This window comes from Aythya ferina (genome assembly GCF_964211825.1).
Source record: "Aythya ferina genome assembly, chromosome: 26".
NCBI classification, from domain to species: Eukaryota; Metazoa; Chordata; class Aves; order Anseriformes; family Anatidae; genus Aythya; species Aythya ferina.
Window position 1 is genome coordinate 1,670,527 of NC_140324.1, and position 20,691 is coordinate 1,691,217.

Sequence of the window (20,691 nt, forward strand, 5' to 3'; positions counted from 1 at the left end):
TTAAAGTTTGTTTTTTGTTTGTTCTTTCTCTTCTCCCCTGGGAGTAAGCCGGAGACATTAGCTCAGAAGTTGCTTTAGCTAGAGAGGTGCTCTGACGTCCTCCTGGGTTTCTGGCCATTCAGACCTATCACCTGGGCATTTGTCACCGCAGTCGTTCTGTGGATATGGCCACAGATAAAACTGCAGAGAAGGGTTCCCCTAAACGTGGCGTGAGAGCAGGGTGGTTTGGTGTTGGGCACACTTTCAGGACCTGCTCCGGGAGCACGCTGTGCCACGGGAAAATGAGTCAGCTCAGAAGTTCTTCAAAAAAAAAAAAAAAAAAAGCCACCCCCAAAACTAAGCAACAAAACATCCTGGATTTTAAGCATGCCGTGAAAGGTGAGGTGTGAGCGGCTGGCAGGGAAGGGAGCTCCTGTCTCTGGGGCAGGCAGGGGCTGTGCTGCGTGGTGCCAGAGCTGCCCAGCTCACGGCCGGCTGCCCGGGTGGGAGCGGTGGTGCTGTTGTTCCTTGGCTTCACTGGCGGCTCCAGGCTTCCAAACAAGTCTTATTTCTGTAGTTCGGCAGCTGACCACGTGTTGTTTTCACCTGCCACCTGCAAGGTCTTTCTGTTAGCCCAAAAGGAGGCTTTTCAGCTCTTTTTGGGAGGGATCTTCGAGCCTGTTCAATTTTGGAAGCTTGTTGTTTTGTTTTCCAGCTGTCGAAAGAGGAAGTAAGTGAAGAAAAAACAGAAGATAATTTAACTACCTTATTTCCTGGCCAAAAAAGAAGGATCTCTCATCTTGTCAAACAAGGAAATGTAAGTGCAGCTCTCAGGAGCAAAAGTTTAGATGTCTAAAGTGAGGATTTTCTGTCCTGTTATGACACTGGAAAAGGGTGTAGTCCCAGATTTGTACAACAGCTTGGGTTGGAAGGGACATGAAAGATCATATAGTTTCAACCCCCCCCACTGTGATGGTAGCGTACGAACTGTTTGCACTGGAATCCTCTTACATCAGATGTCTTTCTTCCCCTTTCTTATTTCTGAAAAACATGGTTAGGCATCTGCTACAAACAGCAGCAGAACTCTCATGAGCTCTCATAAAAACAAGTACAAGCTGAGGAAGAGTAAGTGCACCTTGTAACTCGTTGGGGGAATTCATTTTTCTACAGTATAACTTTATTCAATCATTAAGATTAAATAATTAAATCTACACAAGGTCAGTCTGAGTCTGATAGTACTTCTTATCTCGTGGAACTAAAAGATAGCTGTAAGAATCTTGTCAGATGTTGAAAACCTTTACTACATTTATATCTGTTCAGATTCAAGAAAGATACCAACAGGGTCTTGTTTGATACCGTTCTTTTGCAATTGTGAAAATAGTTTAAGTACAGAGGAGAAAAAAAAAAGATATTCTGATTTTTTTTCTTTCTTTCTCACTGGGATTTTAATTCATGTTTTTTCTCTGAGGGTTTAATGTGTTTCCCTCCAGGTGCTGAGTACAGATAGTCAGTTTTATGTTCCAGCAGGATAAGAATGGAAGCTTAAGCACTGATTTGAGTTGGGAAGCCCAAATTAATTGTTCTTCCTTTCTGCTCTGCCTGAAAAAGGTTTCTTTGCTTTTAATAACTTGAAGCCCTGAGGTCAATACAATGCTGTTTATTTAACTACATATCTTCAGCCAGTCTATGTGCTTTGATAAGGACCCTTTCTTCCAAGTGAAGAGATAAGAGACTGAAACAAATGGGTTGGAAATTCATTAACTCAAATATTTATTGCAAATGGGTGCCTTTTAGACATGTACAAATCTTTAAATACATTTTCTTAATGTGACAACTGATCCCAAAACGCTTTCCAAAGATGTGAGCACCAGTGCAGTCATTGCATGGGCAAACAGAGCCGATCTGGTGTGCTCAGCAGCAGCTGCTGTGCACATGCACCAGGACGTGCCTGCCCTGGAGTATCTCAGCTCAGCGCTGCTGCTGCCAAGTCTGTTCAGGAGGTGCTGCAAGACTCGAAGCGCTGCTTTTGCGTGCAGAGTTGAGGCTCGTGCTTTGCCACGTCCCTCCAAGTTTAATATTTGCTCAGCCTTGCTTGTGATTTATAGCTCAAAAACTGAGCAGCCTGAAGGGGAGGGAGCCGAGCTGGTGTCCCTGCCCACGGCAGGGAGGTGGGAATTACATGTTCTTTGAGGTCCTTTCCAACCCAAGCTGTTCTGTGATTCTGTTCTGCCTGAGTTTGAGTTTAATTTTCAGGGGGGAATGGTGGGTCAAAGGAATTGAAGGTGAGGCAGAAAATGAGTGTCCTGTCCTGCTAGGAAGTCTGTAATTATCATTTAATGGCTGGCTGCGCTCAGTTTGGTTTCCAGAAGCTGTTGTGAGCATCAGAGGCCAGGAATGCAGGAGGAGCCAGCTTGCCCCCGATTTGTGGTCTCGGAAATGCCGTGGTACACGCGGGCTGAGCAGGCGCGCTGTTCCCTGAAGGCGTTTCAGGAGGGAAGGCCCACTGCTCAGACTTGAGAGGTTGTTAAGTAACATGGGGAAGTTTGTACTACTGCTGCTTCTCTTGTATTTCTGCTACCAGAAAACTTCTCTCTCTTTGTTGACATAATGTTTGGCACCTTTCCTGCAACCTGAATTTGGACATCAAAGGAAATACATGTGTAATGGGGTTGTGCCAGTAACGGCTGCAGGGTGAAATGCCTTCACAAGCAGGCAGGGGCAGAGGCTGCTCAAAATTCAGCGCTCAGTTTATGTAGTGGTCTGATCCCATAAATGCGCGCATGTGCAGCTTGTAGCTAGCTATAGGAACTGGAGTGTTAAAACAAAGCTGTTGGGAGGTGGGGAACTGCTGCAAGGGTGGATGACACTGGTAATTCAGCATGGGGAAGACAGTGAAGGAGGAGAGGGAGTGAGCTGCAAACCTCTCCCATCGTGTAGCAAAGAGGAAAGAATAGTTGGCTGCTTTTTCCTCACAGTGTAAAGTAAAGAAGCGCACAGGGGTGCTCAGGAGCACGGGGCCAGTTTGATTTTCCAGTGTGAGATGTAGAGCTGAGAGTGGCCATGGAGCCCAGAAGTGGGCTAGGCACCGTGATGGAGAACAGGCACCCTGGCCATTAAACAAGCAATTCAAATACCACCTACTAATTTAGGAAGATCCCACAGCGATGAGAGGTCTTGCCAGAGGGCAACTCATTAATGCTGCACTTTGGTGGGTGACTAAGTTGTTCTGGGAGATGGCTGGGGTCTTCTCTCAAAAACCCGTATTTGCTAACATAGAAGGGTCAGGGAATAGAGACCTTGCTTGGGTGGATGAAAGCTAAAGGGTGGGGACTGGTGGCTGTAGAAACCTTTTTGTCTGTGCAGGCAGAGGTCCCGAGCAAGCCCGTAGTCCGGCCGTACCGTCCACCCACCGCTCAGGAGGTCTGCTACCAGAGGATCCAGCTGGCTCAGCAGCAGGCAGCGCAGCTGGCTGTGGCAGTTCAAAAGGCGTCTCTCTCTTTGCCAGGAGAAAAGAGGAGGATTGCTCACGTGCCAAATGTAGCCATTTCTGCAGCAGTCAAACAAAGTAAGCCAGCAGCAATACTTGTGATCCCTATCCTGTCCTCCCTGCTGTTGAAAAGGCACCGCCTTCTGCTTAAATTTTTCCCAGGATACAGATGCTAAACTATCAGAAGAGGTGTAGTACTAGCCACAATTTTAATTGTTGCTTTTGGGGACCAGTGGAAGGCCTTTCCACTGACAAGTGCTGTCCTTTTCTGAAAAGCAACAGGCTAAGTGTGCATCTCTTTCCTGTTTCATCTTTGGAGTGTGTTTGCTCCTCATTTGTGCTTCCGCTGAAGCTTTTGAGGAGGTGGCTGAAGCAGAGGGAAGTACTAATTCATGCTCATCAGCATCCCTTTGTGGTCGGAAGGCCTCAGCACTGACCTGATGGGCAGGTAGTGCATCGTAGGTGACAGGGTTAACTCTTTAAACTCGACTGACTCAGTTGCCCCAAAACAACAACAACAAAAAAACAAGGCATGTTTCCTGGCAGAAGGTTCCTTCATCCTTGCCTGGAAGGAGGTAAAATTACCCGATTTTTATCCCTTGGGAGGTTTCCATTTGAAAATCTCAGCTTGCAGCACAGTAAGTTCATGATCACAACTTGATGCCTAGTGGTAGGATTTCTACTTAAATATGTTTTCTGTTCCTTGCAGGCCTCGTGAGCAGCAAGAAGGCTGTTGCTGGCAAGAGTGTCACACCTTCCAATGACTCTGAAGCACCCACCCTTTCTCTGAAGTCTTGCACCTTAGCTGGGATGGCTTCAAAGACCACCAGCACCACTGTGCAGAAAAGGATAGCTCATGTTCCCTCCTTACAGGTAAAAGAGATATGACATCTGCCTTTGCAGCTTCTATTCTGGTCATTCCCCATTGAGAGTGCTATGTTTAACCATGCTGTTCCAAACTTAGCACTCTGAGAAGTGGTGATTTGATTAGGTTGATTAAATGGGTTTCTCTCTTCCTGTGGTTTTCCTCGATAGCATTGTATAAAAAATTAAACACTTGAGGGGTAGGAGCTTAGAAAGATAGAAATACTTAAGTGCTGCTCTGATCTCTTTGAATATTGATCGCTCATTTTCAGTTTGAGTCTTCTGTTGTGCTGTCTGGCTAGGTTTGTAGCTGTTTGTATCAGGGAGTTGGAGTCTCGTGTTCGAATGGCGTGGCTGGATTAAAGGCCCTCCCAGCCTTTGTGGGTCAGACTCAGGAAGGTGTTTATGAATAATGTCCCACAGTAACATCTGTAGTTAAAATGTGATCGTGTAAACTTCATGCTGAAGTTAATATTTGGGGGAAAAGCTCTCTCTCTTTCTCTCCCCTTTTTTTTTGATACCAGCCCAACCTTAGCATACTTTTGATAGCGACGTGTAAGCTGAAGCTAAAGAAAAATAAAAGAACTGAAAGCATAAAATACTTGCCATTGTTACAGAGGTTCTTAAGAGTGTCATGTTAGAGGCTGAGAAAATGTTTGTACATATATAATGAAAAGGACCAAACCCCTTGAACAGGTTTAAACAAGATAAAGGAATAGAAAGAGATAAATGGAAGCAGAAGACTCATGAAGAAAACGAGCACTCTTCCCGTTGAGTTACGTCCTGTTGCTCCCCTTTGAGCAGGCCTGAATCTTCCTTAGAGCTATGTTTATTACAGCTTGCAGCAGGTGGTTTAGTTAATGTACGTCTCCTGGGTGGGGTGAAGAAAAATTGACAAAACAATTGGGTGCTTTAGAGGTGAACATACAGTTTCTTCTCAAAAAAAAAAAAAAAAAAAAAAAAGAGGCAGAGTGTGTAATCTGGAAGATAAACTGGTGTTAAATGGGAAAACTACAGTGGTAGGTCATAGCTCATTGCAACATGCAGTTTTTGTACACAAAGAACGTGTCATGCAAGGGAAAATCCTTTCAGGAACATCATGACTGGCAGTAAAAAGGAAGACAAAAACACTTCAGAAAAGTTACAGGAATCCCATAGAAAGCGTGATGACTTAGCTGGCTGCCAGCCTGCCAGAAGTGAGCCTCTGTTCTCTTGTTACGACTAGAGTACTGGCAAGAAAAAACATGTTTGTCATGCACTTAACTGGTGGTGTGTGTTCATGCCTTCAGCTCAAATTGTGGTGCTTGGTACTGTGCTAATCTTGACTCTCTTAATGGAAATGTCGTCATTTTCATGGCCTGGGATGCTTGTGTATGCAAATGTTGTGTTGTGACTAATGCTGCTGGGACTCCTGGGCTGCTGGATGAGTTGCATAAAGAAATGTGGTTGCTTTTTGAAGTAGTTCAAATATTGAAGGGGGGTGGGGGAGCACAAAAGCTTCAAGCAGTGTTTTTAGAACCAAAATGCTGCATGTTATGCTCAGCTTTGAGCAGGTTTTGAGAAAGAAAGTCATGCTGCTGTTAGTAACATAACAGAAAATGTCAGTCTTGAAGCAACATGCTTCTGGAACCCCGAATAGCCTCTTTCTCTCTCTGTCTCATCTCTAGAGCACCAGCTTACAGAGGCCTGTTATTCCCACAGAATTTGGTGCTAAAGTCCCAACAAACATTCGTCAAAGATACCTCAATCTCTTCATTGATGAGTGCTTGAAATTCTGTTCCTCCTCCCAGGAAGCATTTGACAAGGTCTGTACCGGTGCTTGCTTCTTATGAATAAAATCTGCAGTAGAGTGTAAAGTCCTCTGCGTTGGCCAAAACCTTCCAGAATTGCAGCAAACCCAGAAAACTCTCCTATCCACGCGTGTCTGTAGAGGAGACAGGCACTAAATAATTCCAGACTGGACAACAGAAGATAAAATTCCAGTGGAGGTTTCCAGTAGAAAAAAAACATCTTTCTCTTCATTAGGAGAGCATGCATGCTGTTTTTAATGAGCCCAGAAGAGGGGCTTAGGGGGGTGCATGTTATGTTCAAGGTAGACAAAAGTCCCTTTGCTCTAGTAGAATAGCAAACACCTCCAGGAATCTGAGCACGCAGTAGATGTAAGATAGATGTAATTGGCAAAACTTGCTGCTTATGAGCTGTGCAGCATTTAAGGAGCCTTTTAACAGTAGGGAATATTACAGTAGGATTTCCAAAAGCAGAGTTGAGAATCTCACGTGTTTTATTAGAAAACTTTGGCATTAATGTTCATTGGTTAAATATGGGACATCACAACATGTTTTGTAGCCGAAAAAAATGCTAAGAGGACGTTTTGTGGTATTTCACTTTCACTGCTCCTTAGGGACGATGTTCCTATTGCACTCAAGGAGTGGCTGTTTGCCAGTCTTCTTTTTCTAGAGCATTTTAGAGCTTTGCTTTTCCCTTGTGCTGCCACTGAAGCGGGGAAAACAGCCTTTCCAAGGCAGTTCCAGAACTGCTGTGTTAACCTGTCAGGGAAGGTTTAGCGTGAAAATGTTTCCAGTGCTTAGTTCAAAACGTGTTTTTTCTCTGACTCACCTAAGCAGGCCCAAGAACCAGGATATATTTGTACCGTGCTCCAGTTTATTACTTGACACTATTTTTTTTTTTTTTTTGCTATTTTACTTGGATTCTGTGTTTTAAGATGCAATGTTTCTTTTCTCCAAAAGCAGCAGTGGAAAGAGTGGTAATGAATTGCATTGTTTGCAGGCTCTGGCAGAAGAGAAGGTAGCTTATGAACGCAGCACCAGTCGCAACATCTACCTGAATGTGGCAGTGAACACCTTAAAGAAGCTCCGAAGTCTAGTGCCCAATTCCCCGTCCAGTACGAACAGTACGTACCACGCTTGTGGTTTAATAATTGGAGCCCTGCTTGGATTAGAAGCCACGGAGAGGAACTTGTTGAAAAGACAGACCCATTTCTCAGAAGCATTATGCTGAAAGGCAAACAACTCCAGTTAGCTTTTTATAGTCTGGCAAGCTTTAATGGGCCTTCAAGAGGCAAGTCCTGCAATGCTTTGTTGGCTGTCTGAGCCTAAGTGGAGATAATGCCACATGGATTTTTTTTTTTAGCACAAGTTCTTTAAAATGAAAAGCCCCGCTAATGGAGTAACTTTCACATGATGCCTTCAAAGTGATAGACTCGTCCATCACCACAGAAATCTGTTACACACATTAAGCTTCAAGAGAGAAACGAAGAGGGTTAAGACATTTCATTATTGGCTCTCGAGAGGGTACATTAAACAATCAATTTGTGCTGTTCTTGTGATTTTTTTTTTCCTGGTCTCTTCCTTTTTCTCCCCTCTGTCTTCATTACCTTCATGGCCATTAGTCAGAGCGGCTGAACTTGGGAGGCTGGCCTTTAGGAGAGGGCTGCCAGTTAATGATTAGTAAAAAACACCTATCTGCCATTATCTGATGTGCTGAGCATATTCTAGAGCTCAGAAGGCCTTTCTAAAGCAAGTTGAAAGATTCAGTGTGGGAGTGTGGTCTGCGGGGACCTAACAACAAAGCTGCTCGCTGGGGATGGATGATCCCACCGTGCAGCACCTGACTGGGTCGAGTTGCTTCTGTGTTCAGTCCTCTCTTTGTCTGGGGGCTCGGTGTGCAGAGTAAGCAGGTAGAGCTCCCAAAGTCTCTGGGGAAACTGTAAAAATGTCCTTGTATGTCCTTAAAAAGTTGCTGTTGGCTAACAGTGTGAAAAGAAAGGTCCTTGTAGCGCTGGAATGAAATGCTAGGAATAGGCCACCACTGTACGTGTACCAATTTCTGGAGCAGAGCAAGAATTCAAGAAGATAAATGCAGTTCTCCTTTTGCCTATGTGTAGTGCCCCAAACTCTAGGACTGAATTCTCTTCCAGGATTACACCTGGGTACTTGATTTCTGTCCTGTTTTGCTTCTTCCCTCTTCTCACTGCAGAGACAAGTAACAAGAAAGTGGTGTCCCATGAAGCTGTGCTGGGTGGGAAGCTTGCTGCGAAGACCAGCTTTACCCTAAACCGGTCAGGGAGCTTGAGAGCAGAGGATTTAACAGGTAAGACCCTGCTCCCATGAGGTTGTAACCTGTCAATTGTAGCTGGAGGTATAACAGACTGACTGGGTAGAGCAGGATCTTGCTGATGCATGAAGTGCTGTGATTTATCTGTGGATAATGTTATGAGTTATTACCCAGCTGCGGTACGGTGCTGCAGACTTGCTCAGTAAACGATATGCCACACCGATTAGCACCTTCCTTGCTTTCCCTGCTTTGGGCTGAGTTCACTGATGTACTCCATGTGGCTTTGATGTAGCATCAATAGCTGTTCAGAACTGCCTCTTGTGTTTTGGATATTGCTGACTTTTAGGCTTTCTTCTGTCTGGATTTTACTTTAATTTTCTTGCCCTGAAGGAGTACTTTACAACGTGTCTGTCACATTCAAGACAAACATGCTGATATCTCCATCTGCTCTGCAGGGCTCATTTTCACATTGAGGAATGTCATAGTAAGGTCATATCACAGCCAAAGGATTGTGCCATGAGCATTATTTACGTGGGGTCAAATCGGTTATGGGTATTCAGGTTGCCAAGAGATACAGGCAAATTGTTGAGGAGATCAGAGAAGAGATGGAGATGCCACAGAGCAGAAGGAATTGACATGAAGAAAGCTTAAAAGGGCTTGTATAGCTCAGCTAAACAACATCAAAGGGTGCACGGCAATATTGGAAGAGTTTAGCATAGCAGTGAAAGAAGAGATATTGAGCAGAGTGCAAGAAGTTATAATTATTCTATGGAATGAAAAAATAAAATCAACAGCGGGAAGAAGCTTCTGATAAGGAATTTTTTAGCTCACTGTGGGTGGCTTTTGAGGGGTATTCTTTGGGCTGTGTTACAAATGATCTGTTGAAGCATTTTAAACATTACTAGAGTGAGACTTCCCCCATTTTAACAAGAAGGCCTGAAGGTGGGCCCTGTGGAAGAATTCTGTTTCAGTTGCGTCTTCCAGACTTACTAACCTAATGCTGGTTGTTGGAGAAGTTAATAATAAGCTTGTACACCGATGACCAGATGTGAAAAGTGCAACCCCATACCTATTTCCCTCTCGATACTGAACAAAGGCAGTGAAAGCAAGTTGAAAATAGAGGGAGTTTCTGCCAGGTGGCTTGACAAAGCAGAAAATAGTAAGAGAAACAGCACCCGTTTCTGTGGTTTGGCTTCAGCATTGTCTTTGAAACGTTCAGGAGCTGCCTTGTACCGGCGACTGAAGGAATATCTCATGACCGAGGAGCAGCTAAAGGAAAATGGTTACCCAATGCCTCACCCAGAGAAGCCAGGACGTGCCATCCTCTTCACAGCAGAGGAGAAGAAAACCACTGACTGTAAGCTCTGCCGGCTATTTCATTCTGCAGTCTTTGCTAGATACGTTACAGGTGAAGATGCCTGTCCTGCTTGCAACTGGTCTTTTTGCATAAAGACTTTACTGGTTTCAGCATGGTGCTCTTGTTGTGATGGGTCTCCTTGGCTGAGACATGTGCAGGCCAGCCGGCTGTGGAGGAGAGGAGCATGGCTGCAGGAGCCTGCTGCTTTTCTGAAGGATGAGTTTCTTCAGTTAGCATGCCACGAGAATGTTAGTTTTGCCACAAGGTTTATAGTTTCTGGTGTGTGGGGCTCTGAGGTTTCTAATCGCTGCCGAAGACTGAGTCGGTCAGGTTGTCTCCCTCAGCAAGTTGCCTTTGGCCATCCCCTGTGAGGGCACGTTTTGCAGTTGCTCACTCAGTGCAGGCTTCAGGACTTAGACAAACCCCAGGCACATTACACCAGCCAGGAGGTTGGCTGCTGCTGGCGCAGGGAAATGCGTAGAGAAGCTCCTGTTCAGTATCTGGTGATGCTTCCCTCTCCCATGGGAAGGATTCTTTGGGGTCTCTGCGTACAAATTGCTGTTATGGTGTGATAGTGACTGAACCAGAGCCAGGCTGGTTTTGCAGTGGGCTGTGCTGTGCTGGTTTGGACCACGCAGGTGTTGGCTTGGTCACTTGATGGCATTGTGCAAAGTAGTTTCCAACAGCCCTTTTTGCAGCTGGACTAAACAATCCCTCAGGTTTCCTCTGGAAAAGGGTAGGGTCCTCCCCTCCTTGAATTTTTTGGTATCCTGTGGTAGGTTTTATGCTTCTCAAATGCTGAATAGAGCAGACTGTGGTGCAGTAGGGATAAAATGTGTACTTGTGGTATGTTTTAAGGTGCTTTGCCACACTCCTCCGAGCATCTCTTTGGAGAGACCTTGCTAAAGTGTGTTAAGTGCTCATCCGTGTTAACACCTTGTGTCTACATTTGTCCCGTGGTTGCTGAAGCAACCTGTACGAAAGCTCTCTTGCATTAACACTGTTAAGTACTGTATTTGTTAGAGCCCTTTTCTTCGGTTACCCAGCCAGCTCCATTAGGGGATCCAAGACTGTGTTGCTGGTTCTTCATCTGTAGTTTTCTGCAGATGCGTTTTGATCTTTGAGTTTGTTCTTGTTTGAAAAAATCTCTTGTCAGTCTGCTGATGCTGAGACTGTGGTCAGTGGATGAAAATGGACTGGACTGGTGTTATGCCAAGCTGTCAGGGACCTGACAATGTGTTAGCAGTTTAAATGCTCACACTGGAACTCAGGGAATTGCTCGGAGAGCAGGTGTGTGACAGTCAGCTCCTTTTCTGTGTTTTTCTGCATCTCCTGTCTCTGAATTTTTGTCGTTACTGAGGGCACAGGGGACAGGATGGAGAAGTCCCTGACTGCCTCTTGGAGGGCCAGGCTGTGCTGTAAGTGTTTCCTATTTTAAATACCAGGGAACCCTTGCAGAAGAGCTGTGCCCAGGAAGAACTCGAATGTCACTTGGAAGTGTCAAGTCACAGACCCCCTGGAAACCAGGCCTCGTTAGCTCCTATGTCTGAAGAATGACTTCTCCTGTTTCTTAAAATAACCATAAAATAACAACATAATTTGCTGTGGATGGAGAAACAGCAAAGCAAATGTGAACAGTCAGAGTTGGAGCCGCACACCGAGACCAGCAGGGAGTTTTATGTTTGCCTCTGAGAAGTGATTTGGAGTAAATGCTGCAACTATGTGCAGTTTTGGGTGAAGAAAGTTATAAAATTGTTAGCATGTGTCCAAAAGAGGGCTACAAAGATGGGGAAGACGTGATGAGCAGCTGAGGTCCCTTGGTTTGTTCAGCCCAGAGCAGGGCAGGCTGAGGGGAGGCCTCATGGCGGCCTGCAGCTCCCTCACGAGGGGAGCGGAGGGGCAGGCGCTGAGCTCTGCTCTCTGCGGACAGCGACAGGACCCGAGGGATGGAGCTGGGACAGGGGAGGGTCAGGCTGGGTGTTAGGGAAAGGTTCTGCACCCAGAGGTGATTGGGCACAGGGACAGGCTGCCCAGGGCAGTGAGCACAGCCCCGAGCCTGCTGGAGCTCAAGAAGCGTTTGGACATTGCTCTCAGGAACATGGTCTGATTCTTGGGTGGTCCTTTGGGGACCCAGGAGTTATGAGTCCCTTCCAACTCAGGATGTTCTTTGATTCTATGGTTAAGACTGCCATTTTCAAAGGGATTGCTTTGTCTTTGTGAGAGTTTGAAAAGAAATTTACCATCCCTTAACAGGAACTGTTGTTTGCCGATTTCAGCAGTGTTTGGGGCTTTAAATGAGATTGATTTCCCTGTGCTTTGGCCACGTTTAGCGGGAACAGGACTTAGAGAGGCCTGACCCTTACTTCTTTCTTCTCTTAAAGCCTCCTGCAGGATTTGTTGTCGCTGTGGCACTGAGTACATGGTCTCAGCCTCTGGAAACTGCATTCGCAAGGAGGAGTGTGTCCATCACTGGGGAAGGCTACGCAAGCAGAGAGGTACATCTCTTCAAAGAGGGCTTGGTTACGTGTTAGACATACTCTAGATCTGAAAACAGAGTCTGTGTTGGATTGGAGTTGCTGTGAAACATTTTGTGGCTTTGGGACTTGTCACGCTCGCAGATTGTGGCAGTTCCTAGTTTTGTCACTGGGTGGCATAGCCTTGTAAAGAGCTGCTGGGGAGCAGCGGTACAGTCCCTAAAATACGAAAACGTGTCTGGAACTGAGGTGGTTCATCTTTTTGGTTTTAAAAAAAAAAAAAAAAAAAAAAAAAAAAAAAAAGGTAAAAGGCACAAACCATCTTGTACATTTTCAAAGATCATTCTTTTAGGAGACTTAGGAACAATAGACCTCTGCTGCCTGAGTGAGTTTACCGGTCTTGGTTAAACTCATTTGCAGCAAGATAGTAGCCTAATTGGAACTCTGTAGTTTTCTGCTAATGCATCCATGATCAGTGAATCAGCTGTGCTGGTTAAATAAGTCAAACTGCTTTGCTCATCTGTGTTATTGCTGGTAGGTGCCTTCTGCAGTTTGAATATGAGAGACTTGTGAATCTCTATTTTTTCCCTTTGCTTGCAAATTATTGTTGCTGTGTTCATTCAGGACATCTCTGCACTTGTCAGCTGAAGTTTAGGTCTCTTCTCTCTGACTCTTAACTCTTGCTCTTTCAGTGCCAGGTGGATGGGAAACTCATTACAGCTGCTGCTCAGGAGCTGTGGGTTCACCAGGCTGCCAGGTTGCTAAAGTAAGTTATTGAGCAACACCTTTTTATTCTCAATGACATTTGTCCTCTGCTTGCAATGGTGGTGGCTGTGTGAGCCTTTAGAAGAATGGTGGATTCCCCTGGGGAGAAAAAGCAAGTACTTCTTAAATGCCTTTTGCTATGCAAAGGTAAGAAAATTCAGTGTTTGGCAAGAAGGAAGAATCTCAAATGTTTGGAGTTGAAGTGGTTTCTATTTTGCAGATGCACATTTTTTAACATTTTTCTAAGCAAGATGTAAGCACTTTTTCTAAGCAAATGACAGCGGGTTAAGTTGCCCAGCAAAAACTTGGATATAGTCTTCTTTAGGGAAACACTGAAAAAGCGAGAAAAAAGGAAATTCCTTTTAAGAAGCATGGTCAGGGCCTTGACAACAGTGGCCAAAACCTTTTTTCCCATTTTTTTTTTTTTTATTCTTAGATGCCTATGCTAAGTTATCTTCTGCTGTAGGCCAAATCCTTTCTTAGTTTTCCATTTATTACACGTCCTTTGTTTTATTAAGGGGAGGAACCTTCCCAAGGAGTGTGTTGTAACCCATAAATATTGCTTCCTCTTGAGGAGGGTGGGGAAAGGATCACATCAGTAGAAAGCAGAATCTAAAACCTGCTCAGGAATTGAGCTTTGGCCCTTTGGTCGAGCTGAATGCTGTCTGGGATACCTTTGTACAGGTACTTTTTTCTTGTTTCCTTACGCAACAGCCAAGCACCCCTGTCTCTCAATCCATTGACTGAAGGGAACAATCTGTCTCTGGCCTCTGCCCAAGGTCTAGGGATTCTCCTGGTCACTTGTTTCAGTGGCATTTTTACATTTGGCAGCTGCCATGCAGAGAGAGATGGTTTAGAATCAAATGATCTAAAAGGGTCATGTCCAGTAGAAGGGGCTCCCACAGCTATTTATTGTAGGGCATCTTATTGTCTTGCTGTTTGAAAGTGCTCAGGTGATACAGAGCCAGCAGAGTTCTGGAGAGGTGTGTGCCATCATTATTCTGGCCAAAAGCTAGAACTAGGAAGTGAATTCTGGGGCAAAATTTAAGGCTTGCACATGAACCCTAAAAGCCTGTCCTGCCCTGTCTGAAGCATGGATGGGATCAGGCATGTGGCTGCTTCTCCTATTTCTTTTTCATTTGATACCAGGATCTCTTTTTTAATCAGTGTTCCAAAAAAACATCCAGCAGGGAAGTCGGGAGAAATTGATGGGGCTATAAAAACATGACTTCTCTGCATGTTTTTACGTGGCTGTTGTAGACCATAAAACCTCATGGCCTTTTAAGAAACATACAATTTCTCTAATAGCCTCTTACTCAATGAAGCATGCTGTCAGTGCTCCAGGGCTCAGGCATCCTTTCACATCTGCCTCCTAGTTGTTGTGCTGCTACAGATCACTACATTCTGGCTTTCTTGCTTTTTTCATCCAGATGAATTTTTTGGTAAATTTAAGGTCAGAGTCCCCAGTCTGCTCAGGATGAGAATATGCAATGGGATTTGGGGATGTTTGGGCTACTGGGGAGCACAGCGTCTTTCAGCTTTGAAGGCATTGAAAATAGCAAATATTTATTATAAACTATTCTAAGTAACTGGGCACATAGCTGGTTAGAAAAGCATTGCTGTGCCTTTTCCTTCCAAACGCATTTGGGATGTGCCTGTTTGGATCGTGCTGCAGTTAGCGCCTGTGGCAGGAGGTGGCAGGGTGGAGCTGTGCATGGAGCTACAGCTCCTCAGGAGCGGACCAGTCGAGCTGCTCTGTTCTTTGTGACAGCTGAGTCTGCTCGCTTCTTTCTTGGATCTGAAAAAACAAAACAACTTTTCTGCTTCCTTCTCAGCGAGGAAGAATTGGACAGTTGTAGAACATCAGCTGTTGTAGAAAAACACCTCATTTGTTTTTCCTTCACTGCTCAGTTATGTTGCATAGCAGAGAAGGGATAGGATCAAGCTGAATGGGAGAGAATTTTTACTATTTGTTGGCCTGGTAGGCTGTTCTACTCATTTCTTTAGCAAAACAATCAGAGTCATGGGCATAGATGCAGAATTGACAAGTGTGGCCTCTTGCTCCTGGGAATTGAACCATGCAGCCTTTGAGCGGTGCTGGCTTTGGATGCAGGGAGAGGTCAGGCTCGGTATTGGCCCAGCCGCCTGGTTAACTTCAGATGATGCAGTTCTCTCTACTCTGGCTGGTTTTATTATTATGTACTGTATTACCCACAGTAATGACTGGTGAAGGAAATCATGTAAATCCCTGCTCTGCCTACATATTTCAGTTCTACAACTGCCTGGGTTTGTCCTCTCTAGCCTTTCTGTTCTGAGATGATGCCATGTGCAGACTGATTCCTTGTAGGGTGAGATTTGTCAGAAGCATGACGGAGGCTGGATGCAGACTGCTGTGATTATGCACAAATATGTTGAGATTGAGGGATAAACAAAACTTAAACAAAGGAAACCACTGGGAACTAAGGGAGAGAGCATGTCACCTCTGGGTGTGGTGCAGCAATTTAATTTGACCTAAAACCATGCTAGTGGGCAGTCACCACCTCTGCTTTGCCCTCTGTGTTCCTGCTTCCTTGCAGGCACAGTGATGAAGGTAACTGGCTCAGTGCAATGATCCACTTCAAAGCACCCCAGAGAAGAAGGCTTTGAGGCTGACTGAATAGTACCAGGGCAGGCAGGGTGGGGTCTGTGGCTGTGGAGGAAAGGAGAGTGGGAGTGCCTCTTGCAACAGTGGCTTAGTCTTGTGTTGGCTTATGCCACTCATGGAAACACTCCCTGAGTTTTCCTGCTAGCTTGGGGAGCTTTTCTGCGCTGAATATTGTTGACTCTAGAGCTTTAGCTGGGGATGATGAGGAGAGGCTGGAAATGGTTTCCATTTTTTGCCTCAAGTGCTGGTAAGGCAGTAAGCTCATGTTTGTGAACTGTCTGGTTTTGGAATATAGTGACTCTTATTTGTCTGTACACACTGACATTTTCTGCTGCTTCATTACACTAGCTTCTCGTGTCATCTGTGGGCTGTGATACACTTGATACTAAAGCTCAGACAGCAATGTTTGGCATTAGAATCCTGCAGCTGGGCACAGGCGAATCCAGAAACCAGCAGCTGAAGTAGATCCATGTAAGACCACTGAGTGAGCCTTTCTGAGTAATTCTACTCTGAATTGAACGTTGGAAGCTACCTGAAATGGCCATCTCCTAGTCCTTAGATATGTGATGCATTGCTACTAAGTGAACTGTTAATACAGTGCCTCTAGTTCTGATCCTGCTTTGGAATTGGGTTCACACATGGCTGCTACATTGCTTTTGTGGTGGACTTCACAGACCAACTAGTAGGCAAGTCTTATTTCTCGTTAGCCTTTAGAAATTATTTAAAATTTTGTTTTGTTCAAGTGAGTGGTTCTGTTGAAATGGAGTTTTGGGTTTCTTGTCCCTTCCATCAACAAATCATTTTCCTTTTTTTTCCTTTAAGCAACATGTCCATGACGGGCGGAAAGAGAACCTTGATGGCTTTGTGAAGACTTTTGAGAAGTTGCCTACGACTGATGGTTACCCCGGAATCTACGCATTAGACTGTGAAATGGTGGGTTCCTAATCAGAGGGGCAATGCACAAGCAAAATGATGCTTTTTGAGGAAGGCTGTGTCTGAAGGGCAACTCTTTCCCTACCATCTTCTTTCCTTCCTGCTGTGGACTCTAAACCACAGACATTTACATTAATAAGAGCTAATTGAAATGTAGATTTAATTAGTCGGGGCATTGTGTGCTTCATTTGGGGACCACATCTAACTTTGAAAAGCAGTAGCTAGTTGGCCTGTATTGAGCAGCGGTTGTTGGCTGGCTTTGCTGCAAAGGACCAACTGCATTTTGGGATCTGCAGTGCTTTGGTGAACAGTCCTGTAGGTACCATGCTGTGGTCGGCATGCATTTGTCGTCATGTCTGCTTTGTCACTTGCAGTGCTACACTAAGCAAGGACTGGAGTTGACAAGAGTAACTGTGATCAACTCTGACCTGAAAGTGGTTTATGACACCTTCGTCAAACCGGACACCAAGGTGGTGGACTATAACACCAGGTAAGGACAGCCTTCCTTGGGTTAGAGCTCTGTGGTCAGCATCAAGAACTTAGGAGGAATTTCTGGAAGAACTTGTTGAAACTCCAGTGAGCGCTACTTCCTAACAGCTGGAACTTTTTTTGGGTCTTGAGGTGTTCCTTTGGTGAAGGAAGCCCTCCTCTCTGCTCTTACACTGCAGATTCTCAGGTGTGACAGAAGAGGACCTGGAGAACACTAGTATCACCCTGCGGGATGTCCAAGCCGTCCTATTGAACATGTTCAGTGCAGATACCATATTGATAGGGCACAGCTTGGAAAGCGATTTATTTGCACTAAAGGTAATTCGCATGTCTTGTGTTTGCATCTCTCTCTGGTTCTTTCCCACCCTGGTGACTGTTACATGTCATCTTTTAATTTAGGAAGTGTTTTTGTAGGAAGAACCTGGAGGACGCAGTGGGTCTCTCTTGTCTCTGAGGCAGTGGGAAGACGGAAGAGTAGAGGAGTGGGGTGTGTGCATCACTTCTGATCTCCCCCCAGCTTTTAGTGACTGGTGCTGCCCTGGGGGACAGATCCCTGGGGTGACTGGGAGGGGTGAGTAGATCAGGGCTGGCTGGAAAGACTGATCTCGAATCATTTGCTGTTCACCTGTGTACATAGTCAAGTATCCTCCAGTGGTGTCAGCATCCTTTGACCGGCCTGAAGGTGTGCTCAGCCAGGATCAGGGCATGAGCAGGGTAGGCTCAGGGGTCTCCTGTGCCCTCTGGATGTCCACAGTAACTGCTGGAGGAACAGGACAAGTCTCTCTGCCTCCGCACTGGAGATAACTGCCTTTTATCTTCTAACTGTAAACTGTCCTTGAGGTTCTCTGCCTTGTTTGCTGTGATTTGTGGCATTATTCTGATCAAGCTATTTTGACCTTTCAGCAGTCTTGTTTCCTGCCTGGCCTGTGTCAGCCTGCTCTGTGCATCTCTCAGCCATCTCTGCTGTCCTGGAGGGAGGGCTGCCTTCTGAACACGGGTCCCAGGGGGTTTGGCTAGGGTCACCGAGAAAGCATGCGGCTGGCAGGAGCCAAGGCTTCAGTCTGTGCTCACAAGCCAGAATTTCCTCCAGCCGTTCTTTGTCATGCAGCTTCTTTGATGAAGAAGTTGGAGCTGCCAACTCACGGCAGTGGTTTGGAAGCAGGGGGTTTTAATGTCTGCAAAGCGCTTTACCTCTCCATGGCACCCTTTATCCCAGCCTCTAAGAGAGTTCGTCATCATCATAAAAAAAATTATTTACAGTTTTATCAGTACAAAATGACTGTTGGCCTCTTAGAAGCATGATTTTCTCTTAGCATCGCAGACGCTGCCAAGAGAACGAACCCAAGAGCAATATAGCAGAGTGTGACAGGCAGTGGCATGTCAAGTCATAATGTTTGAAGGCTGTGGCAGTAAAGTCGACATCTCGCTAATGGCCATGGCAAGCTCCAAATGGTGATAGCATTTCAATTTTTATTTAAAGCTATATTATCCCGTTTCCTCAGTCTTCCTGATCTACATAAGTAATTATCATTGTGCCTGGGTGGGTGCCAAACTTGACTGCAGTCTAGGAGAGATTATCCATAATGTTGGCAGTTTTACACTCCAAAGAGCGTAGCAGGTTGTTTCTGTTAAACTGCAGCTGTTTTCAGGCATTTATGGAGCTGGGCTATGAAACTATTAATGACGAAGTTAGGAATTGTCACGCAACATTAGCTGGTGCCTAGGAAGAGTTGAGGCAGATGAGGAGACTGGATTATCGGGGGTCCTGTCTGAGTCACGCTGTGCTGAGCCTTATAGAGCTTTCTTTTGGTCAGGCATATAAATTTATCTCTTGGACCTCGTGTTTTGCTCCTGTACTCGTTATGTGGAACTGCTTGCATGCAGGTTCCTGTAGCTGTCACTGAGCATACGTTCTTGGTCAACAGAGGATTAATCTTGTCTTAGCCTGAGAGTAAGAAATTCATATTAAAAAAAAAAAATCAGCTTACTGTATGTTTATGGTGTCTGTCAGATGTGGGTTTTAGGTCTTCCACAGGCACCCAAAGTGCAGCGTAAGGCAGTGTGTTGACCTGTTCAGCATCCTCAGTTCCTCGCGAAGCGTGATGAGTGATGACACTTCGTACCCTAGAGGACAGAAAGCCTCTTGTCTTCCCTGCGTGCCCCAGGCAGTTGGACCTGAACATGGGGCTGCCCAGGGCCTCCCTCCCATCTACTGTATATTGTATGCCCAGGAGTACAAGATGTACTTGTCCCATTACAGCCTTGCTCAGCTGTGCTGGTTAAAAACTTCCTGTTGACCTTCATTGCTGACAGACTGGAAATTTTCAGGCGGGTGTGCACCTTGAAGATTAAGCCTTTCCTCTAGAAGCAGTGTGATACACAATGGACTGGGTACCATTTGGACATCCTTCCTGCTTCGGTTCACATCTTGAGAACCAGTTGGAAGGCTACAAGCGTAGTAACAAGCGTTGTGGGGTCAACTGGTTCCTTGGCTTTTTCATGGCAAAAGACAACCTTGGAGGTCTGCCAGCTTCTCCAGGCCAGGGTATTAAGGAGTAACCTGTCCTGAATTTGAGTTGCGTGAACTGAAGCAGCCCTGAATTTCTGCTGTTTTGAACGCGTGGGTAGGCAGGCCTTTGAGGGCACGTACATTGGCTGGCAGAGCACTGGGAAGCTGGTTTGCACGCAGCCTTTAAGGGGGAGTCATCTTTGATTCAGCCAGAGCCTCTTGCAGAACTGGTTGTGTTGCAGCTCGGCAGGGCATTGCGCAGGGCCTGGAAGGCTGACCGGAAGGTTGCGTTAGCGTGGTTAATCCTGAGGAGCGCCCATCCCTGTGGGATTGGGAAAATAAACACGTTTCTTTCCTGTTCCCTTTCCAGCTTATCCATGGCACAGTGGTGGATACTGCGATTGTCTTTCCCCACCGGCTGGGTTTACCTTACAAACGGGCTCTCCGGACGCTGATGGCAGACTACCTCAAGCGCATCATCCAGGACAACGGTGAGACTGAGGCGGAGCTGAGAGTGAGGGTCTGCCATCCCGTCCCCCCTGGATGCAGTTCCTTGGACCTGCCTCCCTCCCTGCTCTCCCCCAGCCCTGTTCTCTTGCTCCTGAACTTCCCTCTGCGCAGTGCCTGCCTGTAGCTGTGAATGGGCCAGCGTGTGTGGGCCCTGCCAGTTTGTTTGAACCCTGGTCTGAGGGCCAGCAGCACTTGCTTCTTCCCTGTCTGCCCTAAGAGGGGACCAGGGGACTGGGGTGAGAGGGCCAGAGGCAGCTCTGTCAATGCCATGTTGTGATCTTTCTTCTCTCTCTGGCAAAGTGGGACTGACCTCTCTGTTTGAAGCATGGAGTGTTCCCTTCAGCCTTCACCAAGCATGCTGTAGCCATACTGCTGGGCAGCTTGAGGCCTCGCTGGCCAGTAGCCTCGGGGCCTACAGAGTAGCAGCACTTCAGCCCTTAATTAAACGAGAATGGTGCAAGGCTGAAGTCCAGCAAAAGTGTGTTTAGTGAAAACTCTTCCACTTCCAAATGCATCTGTAGTTCACAGCGATCACAGATGCACCTGTGCCTGCTGTGGTGAAGGGCAGTGAGCAGCTGGGCCGGCCGTGTTGGGCAGGACCCGCTC

General features: G+C 46.0%; 1 protein-coding gene across 3 annotated transcripts in view; it reads left to right on the forward strand.

Annotated features, from left to right (window-relative positions):
• REXO1 (RNA exonuclease 1 homolog) overlaps positions 1–20,691 on the forward strand; it is a 41,897-nt gene that overhangs the window by 18,682 nt on the left and 2,524 nt on the right. For 2 of the 3 annotated variants that reach the window (XM_084499140.1, XM_084499141.1), the window contains exons 3-15: positions 695–796; positions 3,343–3,544; positions 4,176–4,339; positions 5,998–6,135; positions 7,118–7,241; positions 8,327–8,440; positions 9,624–9,761; positions 12,143–12,256; positions 12,928–13,001; positions 16,467–16,577; positions 16,952–17,067; positions 17,246–17,384; positions 19,946–20,066. In XM_084499140.1, the coding sequence (XP_084355266.1) occupies positions 695–796; positions 3,343–3,544; positions 4,176–4,339; positions 5,998–6,135; positions 7,118–7,241; positions 8,327–8,440; positions 9,624–9,761; positions 12,143–12,256; positions 12,928–13,001; positions 16,467–16,577; positions 16,952–17,067; positions 17,246–17,384; positions 19,946–20,066 (1,657 nt within the window). The remainder of the gene's footprint in view (positions 1–694; positions 797–3,342; positions 3,545–4,175; positions 4,340–5,997; positions 6,136–7,117; positions 7,242–8,326; positions 8,441–9,623; positions 9,762–12,142; positions 12,257–12,927; positions 13,002–16,466; positions 16,578–16,951; positions 17,068–17,245; positions 17,385–19,945; positions 20,067–20,691) is intronic. The other variant, XM_084499142.1, reaches the window with a different exon arrangement.